This window comes from Melospiza melodia, chromosome 13 (genome assembly GCF_035770615.1).
Source record: "Melospiza melodia melodia isolate bMelMel2 chromosome 13, bMelMel2.pri, whole genome shotgun sequence".
Lineage (NCBI taxonomy): Eukaryota > Metazoa > Chordata > Aves > Passeriformes > Passerellidae > Melospiza > Melospiza melodia.
In genome coordinates this window covers 2,873,932-2,893,406 of record NC_086206.1, presented here as the reverse complement: position 1 = coordinate 2,893,406, position 19,475 = coordinate 2,873,932, and the positions used below count along the sequence as shown (strand labels likewise).

General features: G+C 50.9%; 1 protein-coding gene across 1 annotated transcript; it reads right to left on the bottom strand.

Moving 5' to 3' along the window:
- Positions 1 to 4,421: 4,421 nt before the first annotated feature.
- LOC134424105 (monocarboxylate transporter 1-like) lies at positions 4,422 to 19,296 on the bottom strand. The gene is made up of 6 exons (XM_063167599.1): positions 19,254 to 19,296; positions 12,317 to 12,412; positions 11,017 to 11,271; positions 7,507 to 7,650; positions 6,183 to 7,043; positions 4,422 to 5,779 (listed from the first exon to the last, which is right to left on the bottom strand). The coding sequence occupies exons 3-6, from the start codon at positions 11,228 to 11,230 to the stop codon at positions 5,526 to 5,528; spliced, it is 1,473 nt and encodes a 490-aa protein (XP_063023669.1). The 5' UTR covers positions 11,231 to 11,271; positions 12,317 to 12,412; positions 19,254 to 19,296; the 3' UTR covers positions 4,422 to 5,525.
- Between the last annotated feature and the right edge of the window lie 179 nt (positions 19,297 to 19,475).

Sequence of the window (19,475 nt, the reverse complement as noted above, 5' to 3'; positions counted from 1 at the left end):
CCAAACCCAGAGCACAGTGCCAGGGACACTTCACTGTTACTGAAGGAAGAAAGAAAGACTTGGATTAGTCTTCTACAATTTTACCAATGTATTGCTAACATGAGGCAATATGTAAATCTCCCATTCTCGTCAGAAGTCTACTTAAAGTCAGCTTGTTTTGTAAATCACAGATACAGAGTTGGTGGAAGGGCAGGAAATCCCTGTTAAAAAGGTGAAAAGCCACAGCAAAGGGTTTCCAACTGTGCAGAGAAACTGAGCATCAGTAACAGGACTTGTCTGCCACGAGTGAAAAGCCCTCTGTGCCTGTCTACAGAAGAGCCTGGGACTCCAAGTTACACCATGTAACTTGGAAGAGCTTAAATTTCAGGGAAAAAATCAAAAATCCCCTTTGCCTTCTGCTGTGGGTCCATCAGATTGCCCAGCCCTCCCCAGGAGCAGCCCGAGGGCAGCAGGTCCCAGAGCCTGGCCCTGTTCCAGGGCAGGGACAGCTGTGCAGGGCTGCAGGGACAGCTGTGCAGGGCTGCAGGGACAGCTGTGCAGGGCTGCAGGGACAGCCAGCCCAGGGCAGGGACAGCTGTGCAGGGCTGCAGGGACAGCTGTGCAGGGATGCAGGGACAGCTGTGCAGGGCAGGGACAGCCAGCCCAGTGCAGTGACAGCTGTGCAGGGCTGCAGGGACAGCCAGCCCAGGGCAGGGACAGCTGTGCAGGGCTGCAGGGACAGCTGTGCAGGGATGCAGGGACAGCTGTGCAGGGCAGGGACAGCCAGCCCAGTGCAGTGACAGCTGTGCAGGGCTGCAGGGACAGCCAGCCCAGGGCAGGGACAGCTGGGCAGGGCTGCAGGGACAGCCAGCCCAGGGCAGGGACAGCTGGGCAGGGCTGCAGGGACAGCCAGCCCAGGGCACTGACAGCTGTGCAGGGATGCAGGGACAGCTGTGCAGGGCTGCAGGGACAGCCTGTTCCAGTGCAGGGACAGCTGTGCAGGGCTGCAGGCAGATGGAAGCCAATCCCATTCTGCAATTCCATTCTGCACAGAGCCCCCTGTGCTTCCCTCTCTGCCCACTGCCCTGCCAGTAAACCTGACTGAGGCACTTCTGTGCATCTCTGCCCCTCTGAGCTGGGGCAGAGGGTTGTTTCTCTCATTGCAGGGTGCTGTGCATACCCCCACACTCTTGAAATGAAAACTTTATGGAGAGGAGCAGCTCTCCCTGTTAAAAACACAAATGTGAAATAGAGCCTTACCTTCTAGCAATGCGTGCCAGCAGTTCTGCAGTGCAAAATGGTGAATTTTTGTTCTTTTGGGTATAGTGTACTGAGAATATTGAAAATCTTGCTGAACTGCAAAAGAATTGTCTCATTTTAGCAACATACATATTTACTGTCATCTACTTAGGAAAAAATGCATGCTTACCTTATATGTTAAATGTCTCCTATCAAATACCCTTTCTCTACTGAGTTAACCTGAAAAACATTTCTGCTGGAGCCAGACAAATTAAGAACCTATTTCCTCAGCCACACTAACTGCAGGGCAATTAAGATCTGGGATATTTCCTGAAAATTGGGATGTTGAGCATGTGTCTTCTCAGCAGACTGCAGCACACACTGTGCCCCTGTGTTACTGCCAGGCTCCCAAACCCCAGGCTGGGGGATGGAAATGGTTCTTGGGGAAGGGAGAGGTAAGAAAGTGAAATCAGAGTGCTACATAACTAAACTCAAATATCCATGGGGGTTTTTATTTTTACCTCCATTTCATCTTACTTTTATATTCATCAGGACAATGGCTTTAAATTCAGACTAGAAAATTTCAATTTCCCCATCAGAAAATAATATTTAAGAACCCAAGTCTGTTCTGAAAACCCTGTGTAGGGCTGCTAGATATTTCAGAAAAGTCCCAGCATGTTAGGAAGTAGAATTGGGGTTTTTTTTTTACAGCATGTAGGAAAGGTGTCACTCCAGCATCTACTGAACACACTGAAGCTTTCAAACATACTTGGTAGTATTTGAAAAGTTCTTAGACCTCCATCAGAGACTGAGGACCTGATGTCTTCCACTCTCCTTGAGCTCCATGAGGTAAAGAAACAGCCACTTCTTGCAGATTCCTATGAGCTGCATCTTTACTTCATTTGCATTTTGCTGACCCAAAGCCTGATGAATTTATTTAAAATCTCTCCTCAGGTTTTGACTGATTTAATCAGGCTAACAGAGAGCACTTACTGGGCCTGTCAGCACAGCTGCTGGCAGGGTGGTTTGAGTGATGCTGGAGGAAGTGTCTGTGCAGCCATGGCTCATCTCAAGGCCTCTGTGGGAGTCAGGATGGGCACTGCACAGCTGTGGTCATCCCCACACACCCACCTGCAGCAGGAAGGTGGCAGCTAGCAGTAGCAATGTGGGTGGCACTGATCACCCTGCCATTTCTTGGAAGTGTTCAAAGCCAGGCTGATGGGGCTTGCAGCAGCCTGGTCTAGTGAAAAAGTGGCCCTGCCCATGTCATGGAGGGGAATGAGGTGAGCTTTAAGGTCTCTTCCAACCCAAACCACTCCATGATTCTCTAATTCTCTCTGCCTCTGTCCCAGCCAGGGCAGACAGCCCCAGCCAGTATCTTATGAACCAGTCTTTGTTTTACCTACCATCACGTGTGTTTCATATGATTAGATAGAATTCTTGTCAATATGTGTTGTTCTGTGTATGATTGGGTGAATTCTAAGCTGAGATGGTTTTATGCTCTGCTGTAATGCCACACCTCCTGGGCATTCCCTGTAGATCAGCGAGCCGTTAACATCCTGTCTCCATTGTCTAACAACGTCCTGAAACTGATGTGCTGAAAATAAAAAAGCTCTTCACTAGTCTAGTTTGTCCAATATTGTCCATATCTAAATGTAATTACCGCAACCCATAATTTCCTTAATAACGCGTAAATTCCTAATACAATTAAACAAATATTTTCCCATGTATACACCCCCCACATGCCACACCTGCCATAGCTGTGTGGACTGTGCTCCACCCCAATCAGGGCACTTTGTTTCTAGCCTAATACAGGGCAAGAGCAAGTTTCTCCTCCCAGTCCAACCTTCCACTCTTACCTGCATTTCCACAGCATCGGATCAGAGGAACAAGTCCCACAGGAGATCCTGGAACAAGGACAGGGCGGACACCCAGCTCCAGAGAGGGCATAGAGCTCACCAGTAGAGAACAACCAGGATTTACTACTGAAGTGTTCCCAGCCAGCCACATCCAAGCAGCAGGAAATTATTTAAACACTTTTTTCCTTAGAAGCAAGGTTGGCTTCCTGCCCTAGCTAAGCAAGCCTCTTCCAGTGGCCCTGGCTACAGGAACACCCATGTCAGCTGTGGACACAGCCCAGACAGGACCCCCAATGACCACAAGAGGTAGGGACCCTCAGAATAGAGCTGAGCTCATTCTGCATTTCACAGAACAGATGCTCTTCCCAACAGGCATCACCAATGTTTGATATGGCAGAAGAGCCCAGGCCCTCCTGCAGCTCTGTCTGAATCCCACCAGAGACCACCCCACACACAGAGGGGACCTTGTCTGTAGATACAAAAACTTGGATAACAGGGCAAATTTCCCAGGGGCTAGTTATTGTGATGTGAGCCCATCTCTCTGGGGGTCCACCAGACACCCCATCTATAAAAATACAATTACCTGGCTTTGCAATACCACAGCTCAGTAACTGTACATCCTCTTTTGGAAAATACTCCCCTGGCTTAATAATCTACAGTCTTTAAAAAAAACACCAACAATTCAGGGTGCTTTATGAGATATTTAGACCAAAAAAAGCAAAATGGGCCTTGCAGACAAGGGAGAGCAAGGAGAGCAGTTGCAATGCAGAGCTTGAAGCTGCCACAGACTCAGAGACCCCAGAACAACTCCCTCAAGACCACCTTCATTTAACCCCTCATTTAGTTTCAGGCCCATACAGGGGTGGTTCCACTCAGCTTGGAAGGAAACAGCAAGAGGATCTGCACACTATTCAGACTTTTAAGTGCACATCCCTCCCCCTCACAATCAAGGCAGTTCTTGAGGCTTTTTATAGGTTTCTAAAACTAGAGTGCATGAGGACACTATGCTGTTGCCATCCTACTGCTGAGCAAAGCCTCCTCTTCCAGCTGGAAGGGGGCATCTCACCCTCTCAGTATGTGCCCAGCTTCCACAGGGTGCTCGAGCAGCAAGTGTAGAGTCAGGCCCTACCACAGCCCCCATCACCCTATCCTCAAAATTGACCCTGAATCTATGCGATCTGGCACACAGAAATCTCACTTCTAAGAAAGAAGTTCAACATTTGATAGGTAAATTGTAAAAAAACCAAGTTTATTTGAAAAAACTCAAGCCTCTTAACATGAATTCTGCTCAACATTACTAGAACTTGAGAGCCATTAACCCGCTCCACGTACATTGAGATATTTTCCAACACTAAAAAATAAATACGTACAAATTCTTTCCTCCCCCTTAGGTGTCCTAGATGTGAGAGGTTCAGCATCCAGTGCCTTAAGATCTCAGCTGAACAGAAGCAAGTAAAAGAGGTTTCTCTAACAGATAAAAGAGCAAAAGCAGAAAAAGTCTCAGGGATGTACCATCTCCACTCACCTCACCGCTCTGCCCAAGGCCAGGCACCCAAAACACCTGGCTGGATGGGATGCTCTGGTGGAAGCATCCATGGGCAGGATGGGCCAGCACAGCCACCAGCAGCGTGAATGCCAGCAGCACAACCTGAGCCCATTTCACATCACCTGGCACTGGGCTGAGAAGAGGCACTATTGAGGCAGAGTGGGGAGGCAGGGGGGACTCCAACAGTCCCCAAGGAAGGCTTGGGCAAGCAGGGCTGCCACAGCCCTGGAGTGGGTGACACTGCCCAACAAGAACCCCAGCCATCTTTCTTCAACCTGAACATCCCATGAGAGAACAGCTACAAAAACAGGGATTTTAAAGAACTACAATAGCTAAAGAGTTTTCAAAACATACCTAAAGACCACCTAAAGAGCCGGGAGGCACTGGGCATGAGGGTTAAGGAGCACCTTGCCCCATGCCTGCATCTCCCCTGCAGAGGACCTGCAGTAAGAAGTGTATGAAGCAGTATTCATCCAGGGCTGGCCCTGAAGCCCATTGTGCTTCAACAAATCCAGTATCCTGCTTTTTATGGCTTTTTAACAAGAAAACTCCCCAAAACACACACATATCCCCCTGCCCCCCAACCCAAGCTAAAGCACAGTTTAGAGTTAAGGCTCGTTCAGATTCAGCTAGATATGGAGGCTGTAAGGCACATATTAGTACATTCATGTTACTGTTAAAAAGCGAGCCTATAAAAGCCCCCTGCCCCTGGACACACGAGGATACTGCATGTGTAGTCCTCTTACCTTTAACACAGATGGAAAGACAATTCAGAGCCTGTTTTAAAATGAACACCAGGTTTAAACACTTCTTACAGCCCCCCAGTGCCAGCAGAGCTCTGCCCTGGCTGCCACACCAGGGCAGCAGCACTTCCCCGACACTCTGGGATAAAGACTGGTCCCTCACATGCGGCTCTCCTGCTCTTTGACATTCTTCTGAGGTGAGGAGGCTGCATCAGTTTTTTCCTCTTTCTTCTTCCCAGCCTCATCCAGGTTGGTCTCGTCCTCCATCCTTTCCTTCTTCGCTTTCTCCTCCTTGGCCACCAGGCGATAGTTGATGCCCATCCCGATGAAGAGGTAGGTCCCGGCGATGATCAGGACAACCCCACAGGCCCAGTATGTGTACTTGTAGTCACCATACATGTCATTGAGTTTCCCTAAAAGACAAGAGTGTACAGTTCAGCAAGAAGCCCCCAAAGCAGCTCCAGGTCATGAAGATATTCCCAAGAGCAGCCCAAGCCCATCACCCTCACATTCAGACAAGGACCTGTCCCACATTCCTTTACTCCCTGCTCCCCTACCCTGTGCCACGGGTTCAGATCCCACTTCCTTGGCCATTCCTCAGTGGTCTACAGACTACTGCCCCAGTGCCATGGGCTGCCCATGGCTCAAGGGAACCCACCACCACTCAGCAAGTCCAGGCAGGACAGCCAGAGTCAAAGAACCATAGAATCATTAAGGTTGGGAAAGACCTTTAAGATCAAAGTTCAATCACCAACCCAGCACCACCCCACTAAAACCATGCCCTCAAGTGAGTTTTCCAGGCACAGCACATCCTACCTAGCACAGGGGGTCCCAGAAGAACAGGGCAGCACTCCACGATGGTCACCAGGCCAACAGCACTGGAGAACCGCTGAGCTCCCACCAGGTCCATCAGGGTCTCAAAGAGAACCGAGCTCAGCCAGCCAAAGGCGTAGCCAAAGAAGCCAGCATAAATGCAGAAGCCAGTATAGTTGGGGGACATGGGGAGCAAGATGTGGCAAACACCATTGTAAATAATAGCAATGGCAAAGAAATATTGGATGCGGGGTCTGACCCACTTGGTGTTTGCCACCAGTCCCATGGAAGGTCTGGCAAACATGTCCACAAAGGCCAGTATGGAGAGCAGGAAGGCTGCCGAGTCACTAGGAATCTTCTTGCTCTTTGCATAATTGCTGAGGAAGACCAAGGGAGCAAACACCCCGAAGAACATTATTACATTGCCTGACAGATAGAGCAGGAAGCCCCTGTGTTTGAATAGAGTCAGGTCCAAGAATTTGTTGATTGTCTTGAAGACTGAGCCCTTCTCTTGCTTGGCCTTTCCATCAGTGAGGTCTGTGCTGGTGTCACCATCATCCTTTTTCCCCGCTTTCCCATCCTCCTGCTGTGCTTCCTTATTGGTCTCCTTCTTCTGAACTGGCTTGGGACCTATGGGCCGCATCAGGGATCCAGCCACGCAGCAGTTCAGCAGGAGGCTACCCAGGATGAGGAAGCTGCCACGCCAGCCAAATATGCCAAAGAAGAACTGGTTGAGGGGTGCCAGGGTAGAGAGGAAGACAGGGCTGCCTGCCATTGCCAGCCCATTGGCCAGTGGACGCCTCTTAAAGAAGTACTTGCCAATCATGGTTAAGGCAGGGTTCAGGTTGAAGGCAAGTCCAAGACCTGCAGGAGAGAGATAAGGGGCTCAAGTCTGGGGTGCCTCCAGCAGCACTGGCAGAAGGGCTAGTAGGACAAGTGGGGTTTTACTTCTGGGGAGTTCACAGCTCCATTTCCAACTTAGAATCATGGAATCATTTAGGTTAGAAAAGTCCTCTAAGAAAATGGAGTCCAACCATCCCCCCAGCACTGCCAGGTCCCCATTAACCCATGCCCCAAGTGTGACATCCACATGCTTTTTGAACACTTCCAGGGATGGTGATTCCACCAGTGCCCCAGACAGTCCATTCCAACAACTGACTCACCCACTTCCCAGCTGGCGTAAGCAGGAGTCAGCCCCTGCTGCCAGCTAAAGAGGCACCCAGGCAGCGACAAGAACCAGAACTCATGCAAATTCAGACATCAACTCATAATTACTGGGTTGAAGTTGCTCCTTTCACTGCCCCACTAGGGCAGAGCTGTCACTTACCCCCTATGACCCCAATACAGAAGTAGAGCCCCTCCACCGTGTTGCAGAAGGAGGCTGCGGTCAGCCCTAAGCCGGAGAGGCAGCCGCCTACCAGTATGATGGGCCGGCTGCCGTACTTGTTCACCAGGATGCTGCTGATGGGACCTGGGCAAACAAAGGAGATGCACCAGAGAGGAGTTATCTTTGCATGACAGACCAAATACACACACAAGCACACTGCATCTTTACTGCCAGATGATTCCAGCTTTCACACAGCTTTGTTTCTCCCAGGGAGGGGACTGGGGTAAGGGGAAAGGACAGAAGGTTCAGAGGCAGCTGGAGACAAGAGAATCACAAAATGGTTTGGGTTGGAAGGGACCTTAAAGATCATCTTGTTCCAGCTCCTTGCCCTGGGCAGGGACATTTCCTACTAGAACAGGTTGCTGCAATCCAACCCGCTCTTGGCCATTTCCAGGGATGGAGAAGACACAGCTTTTCTAGGCTTCTCTGTGCCAGGGCCTCATCATCCTCATGGAAGAATTTCTTCCTAAATATCTAATCTAAACCAACCACAAGAGAGAGAAAATTATGGAAGCACAGAAAGCTTTGACTTCTGTGAGCAAGTTGCCTTCTGTGGGCTGAAAGAGGAGCTGCCCGGCCACCACCTGCCCCCAGAGACAGGGCTTTGGGACAGGCCAAAGCCACCTGCCTCATGCTGCACTGGGGGCTCTGCCCTGCTTGCAGCCACCCACTCACCATGAGCTGGGGTCTCAGCCACAAAGCAACTGCACATCTCCTGACAGAGGTTTCTGAGCAAGACCAGATGAAGCTGTGAGGAAACACCTTCTCTGGGAGCAAGTGGAGCTCCTCCGGGCTTGGGGAGGAGCAGCAGTGCCCCAGGAGAAGGGGTGCTTCTGTTTTCACTGCTATCCCTAATGCAGACAGGGGCCAATTGCCCTTTTAAGTGCTTCAGTATCAGGCGCTTTAATCCAAAGCAAACAGTGATTAGAGACTGCCAAGCATGCTCTACAGACACTAAAATGTATTTAAATTCACTGAATGAACATCCATTGAATATTAACAGACCTTGCTCTGCCATTAACAGACAGAGAGGTTGTCAACATGTTATTCATGGGTCCTTGGACGGTACTTGACCTTTTTGCCCAGTTTAAACAAAGTCTGGAGCAGGTTACAGAAGCCTTGGTGCTGCAGAGTCTGCTCCCAGCCTCACAGCATTCTGCTCTCTGCTACCAGAAGCTCCAGTGCAATGCCACCAGGGATGGGCCATGGCTCTGGGTCCTGTGAGAGGGGGCGGCAGCAGCACCTGGGAGCTGCCACACCACAAGGTGCACAGAGCACTCAGCACTTTGCAAAACCTGAACCTTGAACTCAGCAAATGTGATGGCCCTGAAGAGTCTAAATGCAGCCACAGCCTTTCTTCCGGGAAGTCCCCCTGAAAATAGCAGGCTCCACAGGGCAATCAGCAGGAAGCCACGCAGCTGGGCAGTGCCAGGTACTCTAGGGGCAATTCTCCTCATCCCCCCCTTTTCTAAAGGAAAACAATACCCATACCTGTTTTCTAGATTCACTGGAAGTGTTTTTGACTAAACGTTACCTGATCGAACTTGATTGCTCAAGCTGCCAAAAACACGTAAATAATGGAATCTAATCCCAACATGGGGCTGACAAAGGAGCATTTGACACCAGGACATCCATGCATCCTGATGGTGACTGCACAGGGCAGCTGGAGGGAAATGTGCTGCTTCCTCACAGCTAGCCCTAGCCAGGACAGAAGCTGCCCCAGCTCTGTGAGATTTTACTACTCCAGAGGATGAACTACTTTTTCAGCCTCCAAGCAGGCAGGTGTCCTAGGAGACAGGGAAAATGGGATGCACACTGGGACTGCTCCAGTTCAGACTCTGTAAAGGGTCTGGTTTCAGGCAGCAATGAATGGGGCAGCAGCAATTCCAGTGCTTCAGCAGCTGGGGGATGAATAAAAAGTTCTGAGATGGAAGCGATCCTCAAGGATCGAGTCCAGCTCCTGGCTCTTCGAAGGACAACCCCAACAATCCCACCTTCTGCTTGAGAGAATTGTCCAAAATGCTCCTTGAGCTCTGGCAGCCTTGGGGCTGTGGCCACTGTTCTGGGAAGCCTGTTCAGTACTTGACCACCTTCTAGGGAAAAATGCACCCAGGTAGATCTGGGGTACTTTCAGCATCTCTGCCACCAGCATATGGCCAAGCAGACCAAGACCAGCAGCTGCTGGAATTTAATGGCTACAGCTCAGTGAAAGCAGGAGGGACAGAATCATCATGGAGGGAGGGGGACACGGGGACAACTGCTACTCCAGTACTGGAGGAGGGAGCTCTTACCCCTGCTGCCAGGCAGCTCCAGACAGTGCCCCCAGAAGAGCCAGCTCTGAGCTATTGGGAGAGGAGGAATGGCCCAGATTGGGTCTCATTAAGGCAGGTACAGGGTTTACAAGCTTGTTACAACACTGGAGCAGGGAACCGTGCTGGTCGCTTCGCCAGCTGAGCGAGGACAAAGCAGAGCCTGCAGAGGAAAGGCCTCGTGCTCAGCCGGGAGCTGACGTCAGCTCCTTTGGATGCACAAATCCAACAAGGCTGCAGGCAACCTGCCAGCTGGGGACTGGCAGCAGGGACAAGCTCCCACTTGCCTCTGAAGTGGCCACAACAGCAGGCTCACAGTGTTTCTTTCAGCCCAGCACAAGACTGTGTTTGCAGGCACATACAAGACCCCAGGCTCTGGAGACCAGGAACACTGCATGCTGTTTGCCCATAAAAACATGCATGAAGTACTCAGCTAGAGAGTTAAAAGTCTTCAAAAGGCAGCTTCTGAAGGACAGGGGAGGGATTGGAGCTGTTTTAGTTTATGTGGGTTTGCCTTATTCTGCTCGTGTCTCTGCACTTGCAGTGCACACTCCCATTCTCAATCAGCACAAGCTGCCTACAGCACTGCTTGGCACCAGCAAGCAGTAACATGTGGCACGAGGCTTCAGTGCACTCCAAGCACAACTGTGCTGAGTAGAAACTGAGGACAGATGCCTACATACACCCACTATTCCCTGAATTGAAAAAAAAAAAAATAAAAATCAATGTCTTATCTGAAAGTGCCCCTAAGAGCAGAGTTGCCACATTGCCACATGTGGCAGAGCAGCTCCCTGGCCTTCAGGAGGATGCTGGGAGTAGACACAGCACCTGCAACTCACTGTAACAAGGACAAGGGCAGAATTACACAAGTCATAATTCCCCGGAAAGATTTTACAGCTTTGCAGAGGACACATTAACCCGGTTTTTGCATTCTGGGCATTAAATGGAACTTTCTGAGCAGCCTCCTTTAAGAAAACTCATTAAGGGAGGTTTTGCTCTCAGATAAGGAGAGAATTCAAAGTGTTAGCAAAATTTTGGTAGTTGTCACCACAGCCAGGTGGGAATCACCAGTCCCAGCAGGAGAGCAGCATCTTGTGCTGTGATGCAGGAGCACAAGTACCACTGCCTCCACCCCACTTACCTCCTGCATACATAACAGCCAGCATGATGGAGGAGATCCAGGACACTTTGCTGCTGGAGGCATTGAAGATGACCTCAATTTCTTTGAAGAACACTGTGATAGATTTGGGGAAGGCATAGGAAAAGCCAATGGAAATGAAGGCTCCGACGACCACAGCCCATCCCCATCCTCCTTCAGGAGGAGTGTAGCCTGCAGGGCCTCCGATGGGGGGCATCTTGAATCAAGTCGGCGATGACTCAGTTGGGGATCAAAGACCTGCAAAGGACAAAGCATTGCCTCAGCTGAAAGCACAATCCCTGCTCCTGGCACACAACTGCACGGCCCAAGCTCTGTTTGCAAGGCTGGCATAGCACCCGTGCCCCCACCACCATGGGGAAAGTTGATCATGAGGTGAGAGCAGCCCAGGATCACCAGCACAGTGGGCCACTCCAAAGCACACGCTCAGACTGCAGCTGGCCTTTAAGAGCACAGTCAGCAGTCAGCACACATTTTTAAGCGACAAATTTAAGACGTGACACCCTGACCTAAGCTGGAAAGGACAGGCAGTGTCTGTGACAGCAGGCAGGACTTATCTGCACAGGCAGAGCTCCCAAAGCATCTGGGTTGCTGGAGTGCAACCCCAGCACTGCAAAATCCCAGGAAGCCCCAGGCCACCTAGAGCTGGAGCTGCACACCAAGGATATTAAATGCAGAAATACTGAGGGGAAGTAAGTCCCCATGCACGAGCTGAACAGGACACCCCTTTTTCTGCTGAAAAAGGGCAGCTGGGTGTCACAGCACACCCACCATCCCCAAAGGTCAGTGGCTATGGCTAAACTTAGCCTGAGTGGTGACCGAGGAGGGCTCCCATATGCCACCAGAGAAGGCAGAGGTGGATCCACACAGAGAAGTCCCAGCAGAGCCTGGTTCCCCTGCAGGGCACTTCTGGACCCAACTGCATCCAAACTCTCCTCCTTGATCACAAAGGCTAAGGCGGGTTTCACAAAGCACCCAAGTATAAAAACAATTCACTTCAAAATTTCAAAACTAGAAGTGATTAGAAAACAAAAGGCCGATGGAAGCCAATCCCATTCTGCAATCCCATTCTGCACAGAGCCCCCTGTGCTTCCCTCTCTGCCGACTGCCCTGCCAGTAAACCTGACTGAGGCACTTCTGTGCATCTCTGCCCCTCTGAGCTGGGGCAGAGGGTTGTTTCTCTCATTGCAGGGTGCTGTGCATACCCCCACACTCTTGAAATGAAAACTTTATGGAGAGGAGCAGCTCTCCCTGTTAAAAACACAAATGTGAAATACAGCCTTACCTTCTAGCAATGCGTGCCAGCAGTTCTGCAGTGCAAAATGGTGAATTTTTGTTCTTTTGGGTGTAGTGTACTGAGAATATTGAAAATCTTGCTGAACTGCAAAAGAATTGTCTCATTTTAGCAACATACATATTTACTGTCATCTACTTAGCAAAAAATGCATGCTTACCTTATATCTCATCATGTGCATATGACTCAGTAATGGTATAATTTATATAGCAGTAAGAACCATATAATTACTTCCCATCTAAGTATTAATTGTAATTGTGTCAATCTTTGGAGTGTAGAAATGATGATTACAGTTGAAAATTATTTAGTATTTACAGAAAATCCAAGTGCAATTTTAATAATTTGGATGCTGCTTCCTTTTGAACATCATTATATATTTACTGTACTGAGCTTTACATATCCTTTAGTGGGGACAGAAAATGAAGTCCATTTTCTCTGTGTAAAAAACTTTTTTTTTTTTTTTGTATGTTAGTGAAAATGCCTCTAAGAAATTTCCTGGAGATGAGCCTGTGATAACTCTGCTCCCCTGCCACAGCTCCTTGGCTCCTGTCCCTGGTCCCAGATGGAGCCCCAAGGGCTGGCTGGAGCTCCATCCCTGCTGTTGATGTGCTGGCAGCCAGTTCTGCTTCCTGCCAGCACCCAGGCTCACCCTGGGGTTTGCCATTAGACACAGAACTTAAAAATTACTTTAAAATGTAGAGTGCGTTCCCTGCAGTAACACATTTCAAAACAACACAGCAAAGAAGTTTTCCAGGGGAAAGTCCCAAGGAAAGCACAGGGTTGAGCTCTCCTTGCTCTCATGTGGGTAGTGTGTTCTAGGCCAGACACACAGAAGCTTTCAGACACGGAATGGGACTATGTTAGAAGAGGAATGGGACTATTTCAGATGAGGAATGGGACTATTTCAGATGAGGAAAAGGACTTTCCAGGCAGAAGTGAACAACAAGATCCCAACTCTGTTTCATTTCAGGCGATAGACAGAAACCTCTCCTTGGCCGCCTGCTGTTGGATGTCGGGACTGGCCCCTAGTGTGAATCTTGCAACATTTTTTTTTTTTGCTTTCCACACAAAGGAATGGGGGAAGCAGATGCTCCTGTCCCACCCATGGATCGTGCCCAGCTCAGGATGAGCAGACCGAGGCTGGGGGATGCGCTGTCCCTCAAGCCCAGCCCCAGCCCCGGGAGCTGGGCCCAGCGGGCGCCTGGGGCTCGGCCAGCGGCTCCGGGAGGGGAAAAGCGGCAAGGGGTGCCCATGAGGGGCTGGGTGCCCGCTACCCTGCCCGCCGCAGAGCCAGTGCCCGTTCTGAGAGGCCCTCGGTGCCACACTCGGTCCCCTCTGGCCGGGCTGGTGCAGGGGAGGCTCCGGCGAGTGCAGCCCCGGCCGGTCCTGGGGACGAGGTCTTCCTGTGCCCCGGCCCCGCCGTGCCTGAGCTGAGCTCCCACTGCCCCGGCCCCGCTGTGGCCCGGCCCTGCCGTGCCTGAGCTGAGCTCCCACTGCCCCGGCCCCGCCGTGCCTGAGCTGAGCTCCAACTGCCCCGGCCCTGCCGTGCCTGAGCTGAGCTCCCACTGCCCTGGCCCTGCCGTGCCTGAGCTGAGCTCCAACTGCCCCGGCCCTCCCGTGCCTGAGCTGAGCTCCCACTGCCCCGGCCCCGCTGTGCCTGAGCTGAGCTCCAACTGCCCCGGCCCCGCCGTGCCTGAGCTGAGCTCCCGCTGTGGCCCGGCCCCGCTGTGCCCCGGCCCTCCCGTGCCTGAGCTGAGCTCCCACTGCCCCGGCCCCGCTGTGCCTGAGCTGAGCTCCAACTGCCCCGGCCCCGCCGTGCCTGAGCTGAGCTCCCGCTGTGGCCCGGCCCCGCTGTGCCCCGGCCCTGCCGTGCCTGAGCTGAGCTCCAACTGCCCCGGCCCTGCCGTGCCTGAGGTGAGCTCCAACTGCCCCGGCCCTGCCGTGCCTGGGCTGAGCTCCAACTGCCCCGGCCCTGCCGTGCCTGAGCTGAGCTCCAACTGCCCCGGCCCTGCCGTGCCTGAGGTGAGCTCCAACTGCCCCGGCCCTGCCGTGCCTGGGCTGAGCTCCAACTGCCCCGACCCTGCCGTGCCTGAGGTGAGCTCCAACTGCCCCGGCCCTGCCGTGCCTGGGCTGAGCTCCAACTGCCCCGACCCTGCCGTGCCTGAGGTGAGCTCCAACTGCCCCGGCCCTCCCGTGCCTGAGGTGAGCTCCAACTGCCCCGGCCCTGCCGTGCCTGGGCTGAGCTCCAACTGCCCCGGCCCTGCCGTGCCTGGGCTGAGCTCCAACTGCCCCGGCCCTCCCGTGCCTGAGGTGAGCTCCAACTGCCCCGGCCCCGCTGTGGCCCGGCCCTGCCGTGCCTGAGCTGAGCTCCCACTGCCCCTGCCCTGCTGTGCCTGAGCTGAGCTCCCACTGGCCTGGCACACCGCCGGGGACCCACGCACTGCCAGCCCAGTGTCCTGGCCTCACTCGTTGGGTTCCTTTTCCTGGTCCCTTCTCTGAAGCTGGGAACGCTCCGAGGCCCCTGAGGCTCTGTTACTGAGCCCAGCCCGGTGTCTCTGTTTGCACGGCGCTCACACCGCTCCCAGAGCTCACCCGGGAACACTCACAGAGTGCTCCTCACGGGAAAAGAGCCGGGATTGTGTCTGGGAGTGCAGCCGTGTGCGGAGCCGGCCTGCAGCACCCTCTGGGGTGGCTGTGCCTGCCCCTGGCTGCAGCGAGGCCGGCGAGGACGCGCAGCTCCCGCCTGCCCCGCCGTGCTGCACCTGGGGACCCAGCGCCACTCTCCTCCACCCGTGGTGCGTGGTGGCTTTTGAGGAAAACTTGCAACAGGTTTGCAATGGCCGGGAAAGCCTGGTACCAAAGGAATAATGTGAATATTTTCTTTTTTTCCTTTTGTTTCTAGTGGTACTGATAAAAATCTTTTTCTTAGCCAGTGCTTTTTCTACTGAAACACACAGACAAAGAGTTATTTAAAAATGCTTTGTTGTCAATACACCGAATGAGCTGTACTAGTGACACCTGCAATGACAACAAAAGGCTCTTCTTTCTCCATCTGTTCTAAAACATGCAAAGTATCATAAAATCAACAAGTAGGCTTTACTGGATAACATTTATCTTCATTATGAGTGGCTAATTTCAATGGGTTCTGCAATGCTTCAGAAAGGTCAGATGCACTGCTTGTCTCAGCTGCTCTTTTATGCTGCGTGATGCCATGGAACACTTTGAAGCACAAACGGGGAAATTTACGTAAACTTGCAAAATTGGGATGTTGAGCATGTGTCTTCTCAGCAGACTGCAGCACACACTGTGCCCCTGTGTTACTGCCAGGCTCCCAAACCCCAGGCTGGGGGATGGAAATGGTTCTTGGGGAAGGGAGAGGTAAGAAAGTGAAATCAGAGTGCTACATAACTAAACTCAAATATCCATGGGGGTTTTTATTTTTACCTCCATTTCATCTTACTTTTATATTCATCAGGATAATGGCTTTAAATTCAGACTAGAAAATTTCAATATCCCCGCCAGAAAATAATACTTAAGAACCCAAGCCTGTTCTGAAAACCCTGTGTAGGGCTGCTAGATATTTCAGAAAAGTCCAAGCATGTTAGGAAGTAGAATTGGGGGTTTTTTTACAGCATGTAGAAAAGATGTCACTCCAGCATCTACTGAACACATTGAAGCTTTCAAACATACTTGGTAGTATTTGAAAAGTTCTTAGACCTCCATCAGAGATTGAGGACCTGATGTCTTCCACTCTCCTTGAGCTCCATGAGGTAAAGAAACAGCCACTTTTTGCAGATTGCTATGAGCTGCATCTTTACTTCATTTGCATTTTGCTGACCCAAAGCCTGGTGAATTTATTTAAAATCTCTCCTCAGGTTTTGACTGATTTAATCAGGCTACAGAGAGCACTTACTGGGCCTGTCAGCACAGCTGCTGGCAGGGTGGTTTGAGTGATGCTGGAGGAAGTGTCTCTGCAGCCATGGCTCATCTCAAGGCCTCTGTGGGAGTCAGGATGGGCACTGCACAGCTGTGGTCATCCCCACACACCCACCTGCAGCAGGAAGGTGGCAGCTAGCAGTAGCAATGTGGGTGGCACTGATCACCCTGCCATTTCTTGGAAGTGTTCAAAGCCAGGCTGATGGGGCTTGCAGCAGCCTGGTCTAGTGAAAAAGTGGCCCTGCCCATGTCATGGAGGGGAATGAGGTGAGCTTTAAGGTCTCTTCCAACCCAAACCACTCCATGATTCTCTAATTCTCTCTGCCTCTGTCCCAGCCAGGGCAGACAGCCCCAGCCAGAGGCAGTGCAGGCCATGGGACTGACCGGCCTTTGCCAGCAGCTGCCCACCCTGCTGGGCCCCACCAGCATCTTGGCAGCGGCTGGGAACAGCAGCATTTGTTTGCAGAGTAGCAGCCCAGAGTGCTTGGACAGAGATGCACACTCAGCACAACCCAAATCTCCCAAAATAACTGAAAAAGTCCCTGGGCAGAGCAGGAGCAGGCAGGGACCCAGATCCCCTCCTCGTGCTTGTCACACGAATGAGCTCTGCAGCCAGGCTCCCCTCTCCCCAGGAGGGGATTGTGATGTGTTGTGGGGAGGATTAGGCTGTTTCTGTTTCAGGAGGCTGGGAATGTCTGTTGGTGAAGGGCTGTAGGCCTGCCAGGCCTCTTGCAGAACTACAGGCACCATGGCCCCACAGGGTGGGGAAAACGGGCTCAAGGCAGCCGTGGGTTTGGGGTGCATTTGGCAATGGAGGATGGCCCAACAGCACAGCAGAGGCAGCAGCAGCCTCCCAGCCCAGAACCAGTGTGTTCAGAGGGCTCACAGAAGGAAGAAGGGAAAAGAGGGAGGACAGCTGAGGTCTGCCTGCCTTATCCCACTCCCACCATCAAGAGGCCTGGCTGCCACCAGCAGTCAGCAGCCAGCAGCAGTTCCAGTCCAGCAGCTGGAGCACAGCCTGCTCCTCTAGGAGCCCCTCAAACCCCCCCAGCTGCTGCTGAGCAATCCTGGCTGGCAACTTCAGATGTTTGGGAAAACAAACTCCAGGGGAATTAGCTCCCAAGTATTTCCTCAATTCTGCTCGCTATGAAGAGAATTTTATTTTGCTGTCCCTGGAGGAAGGAAGGCAACGTGGCCAGGTGCATAAAGGAAACCTGTGGAAGAATGGTGGGAATCTGGCCAGCAATACTCCCACTCCTCCCAGCTCCTGGCATGGGGAGCAGGGAAGCACACATGTCCCCACAGATGTACTGTGGTCCTTTGCAAAGGAACCACACCCAGCAGATCTCCATCTCCTCCAGTTAGGCAGCACAATGGGTTCAGCCTGCAGAGCAGCCCTGGAGCACAAGGGCTGCTTTGGGCATCCACTGTCCACTCAGCCATCATCATGGGTGAAGCCAGGGCTCCCATCTCCTTTTCGATCCCTGTGCCTAATTTTAGCTCCTGTTTTACAGGTACATAGCCCTGAGAGAGGCTCTGGGAGCCCAGGTCATGTACTGCCCAGCACTGTGGATAACTTTGCTTGCAGAAATAACATGACTAAATATAGCTCTCCTGCTCCTGAGAGCTGAACCAGGAGCAGGCACAGGGGCAGCCCCTGAGGCTGTGCCCTGAAGGGGTGCCATGTTGGAATTTATAAAGTTAGAGGGTTTTTAGGAAATGGTTAAAAAAGTATAGGTTTTAGATTGAAGTTTTGTTAGTATTGTAAATACAGCAGAAATGTTTTTTAAGTAGTAGAGTATACGTGACAAATAACAATAGGCTTCTGTAGAATTGGTTTATGGATGGTAACAAGGTTATTTAATGTATATTTTTAGAAGGTTAGTATAAATAGAGTTTTGTTTTTTCTTTTTTTATGAATTAGTTTTTGTTTTACTTACTATTACGTGTGTTTTATATGATTAGATAGAATTTTTGTCAATATGTGTTGTTTTATGTATGATTGGTTGAAATTTGAGATAGTTTTATGTTATGCTGTAATGTTCTACGTCTTTAGCATTTTCTGTAGATCAGCGAGCTGTTAACATCCTGTCTCCGTTGTCTAACAATGTCCTGAAACTGATGTGCTGAAAATAAAAAAAGCTCCTCACTGGTCTGGTTTGTCCAGTGTTGTCCATATCTGGACGTAGTTGCCGCAGCCCACGGTTTCCTTAGTAATGCGTAAGTTCCTGACACAATTAGACATATATTTTCCCATATATACACCCCCCACATTTTGGTGAATTGCTGGAATCCATAAAGTTAGAGGGATTTTAGGAAATGGTTAAAAAAGTATAGGCCTCAGACTGAAGTTTTGCTAGCATTGCAAATACAGCAGAAAAGTTTCCTAAGCAGTAGAGCATATGTGACAAATAACAATAGGCTTCTGTAGAATTGGTTTATGGATGGTAACAAGGTTATTTAATGTACATCTTTAGAAGGTTAGCATGAATAGAGCTCTGTTCTTTGTCTCTTATGAACCAGTCTTTGTTTTATCTACCATCACGTGTGTTTCATATGATTAGATAGAATTCTTGTCAATATGTGTTGTTCTGTGTATGATTGGGTGAATTCTAAGCTGAGATGGTTTTATGCTATGCTGTAAAGCCACACCTCCTGGGCATTCCCTGTAGATCAGCGAGCCGTTAACATCCTGTCTCCATTGTCTAACAATGTCCTGAAACTGATGTGCTGAAAATAAAAAAGCTCTTCACTAGTCTAGTTTGTCCAATATTGTCCATATCTAAATGTAATTACCGCAACCCATAATTTCCTTAATAACGCGTAAATTCCTAACACAATTAAACAAATATTTTCCCATGTATACACCCCCCACATGCCACACCTGCCATAGCTGTGTGGACTGTGCTCCACCCCAATCAGGGCACTTTGTTTCTAGCCTAATACAGGGCAAGAGCAAGTTTCTCCTCCCAGTCCAACCTTCCACTCTTACCTGTATTTCCACAGCATCGGATCAGAGGAACAAGTCCCACAGGAGATCCTGGAACAAGGACAGGGCGGACACCCAGCTCCAGAGAGGGCATGGAGCTCACCAGTAGAGAACAACCAGGATTTACTACTGAAGTGTTCCCAGCCAGCCACATCCAAGCAGCAGAAAATTATTTAAACACTTTTTTCCTTAGAAGCAAGGTTGGCTTCCTGCCCTAGCTAAGCA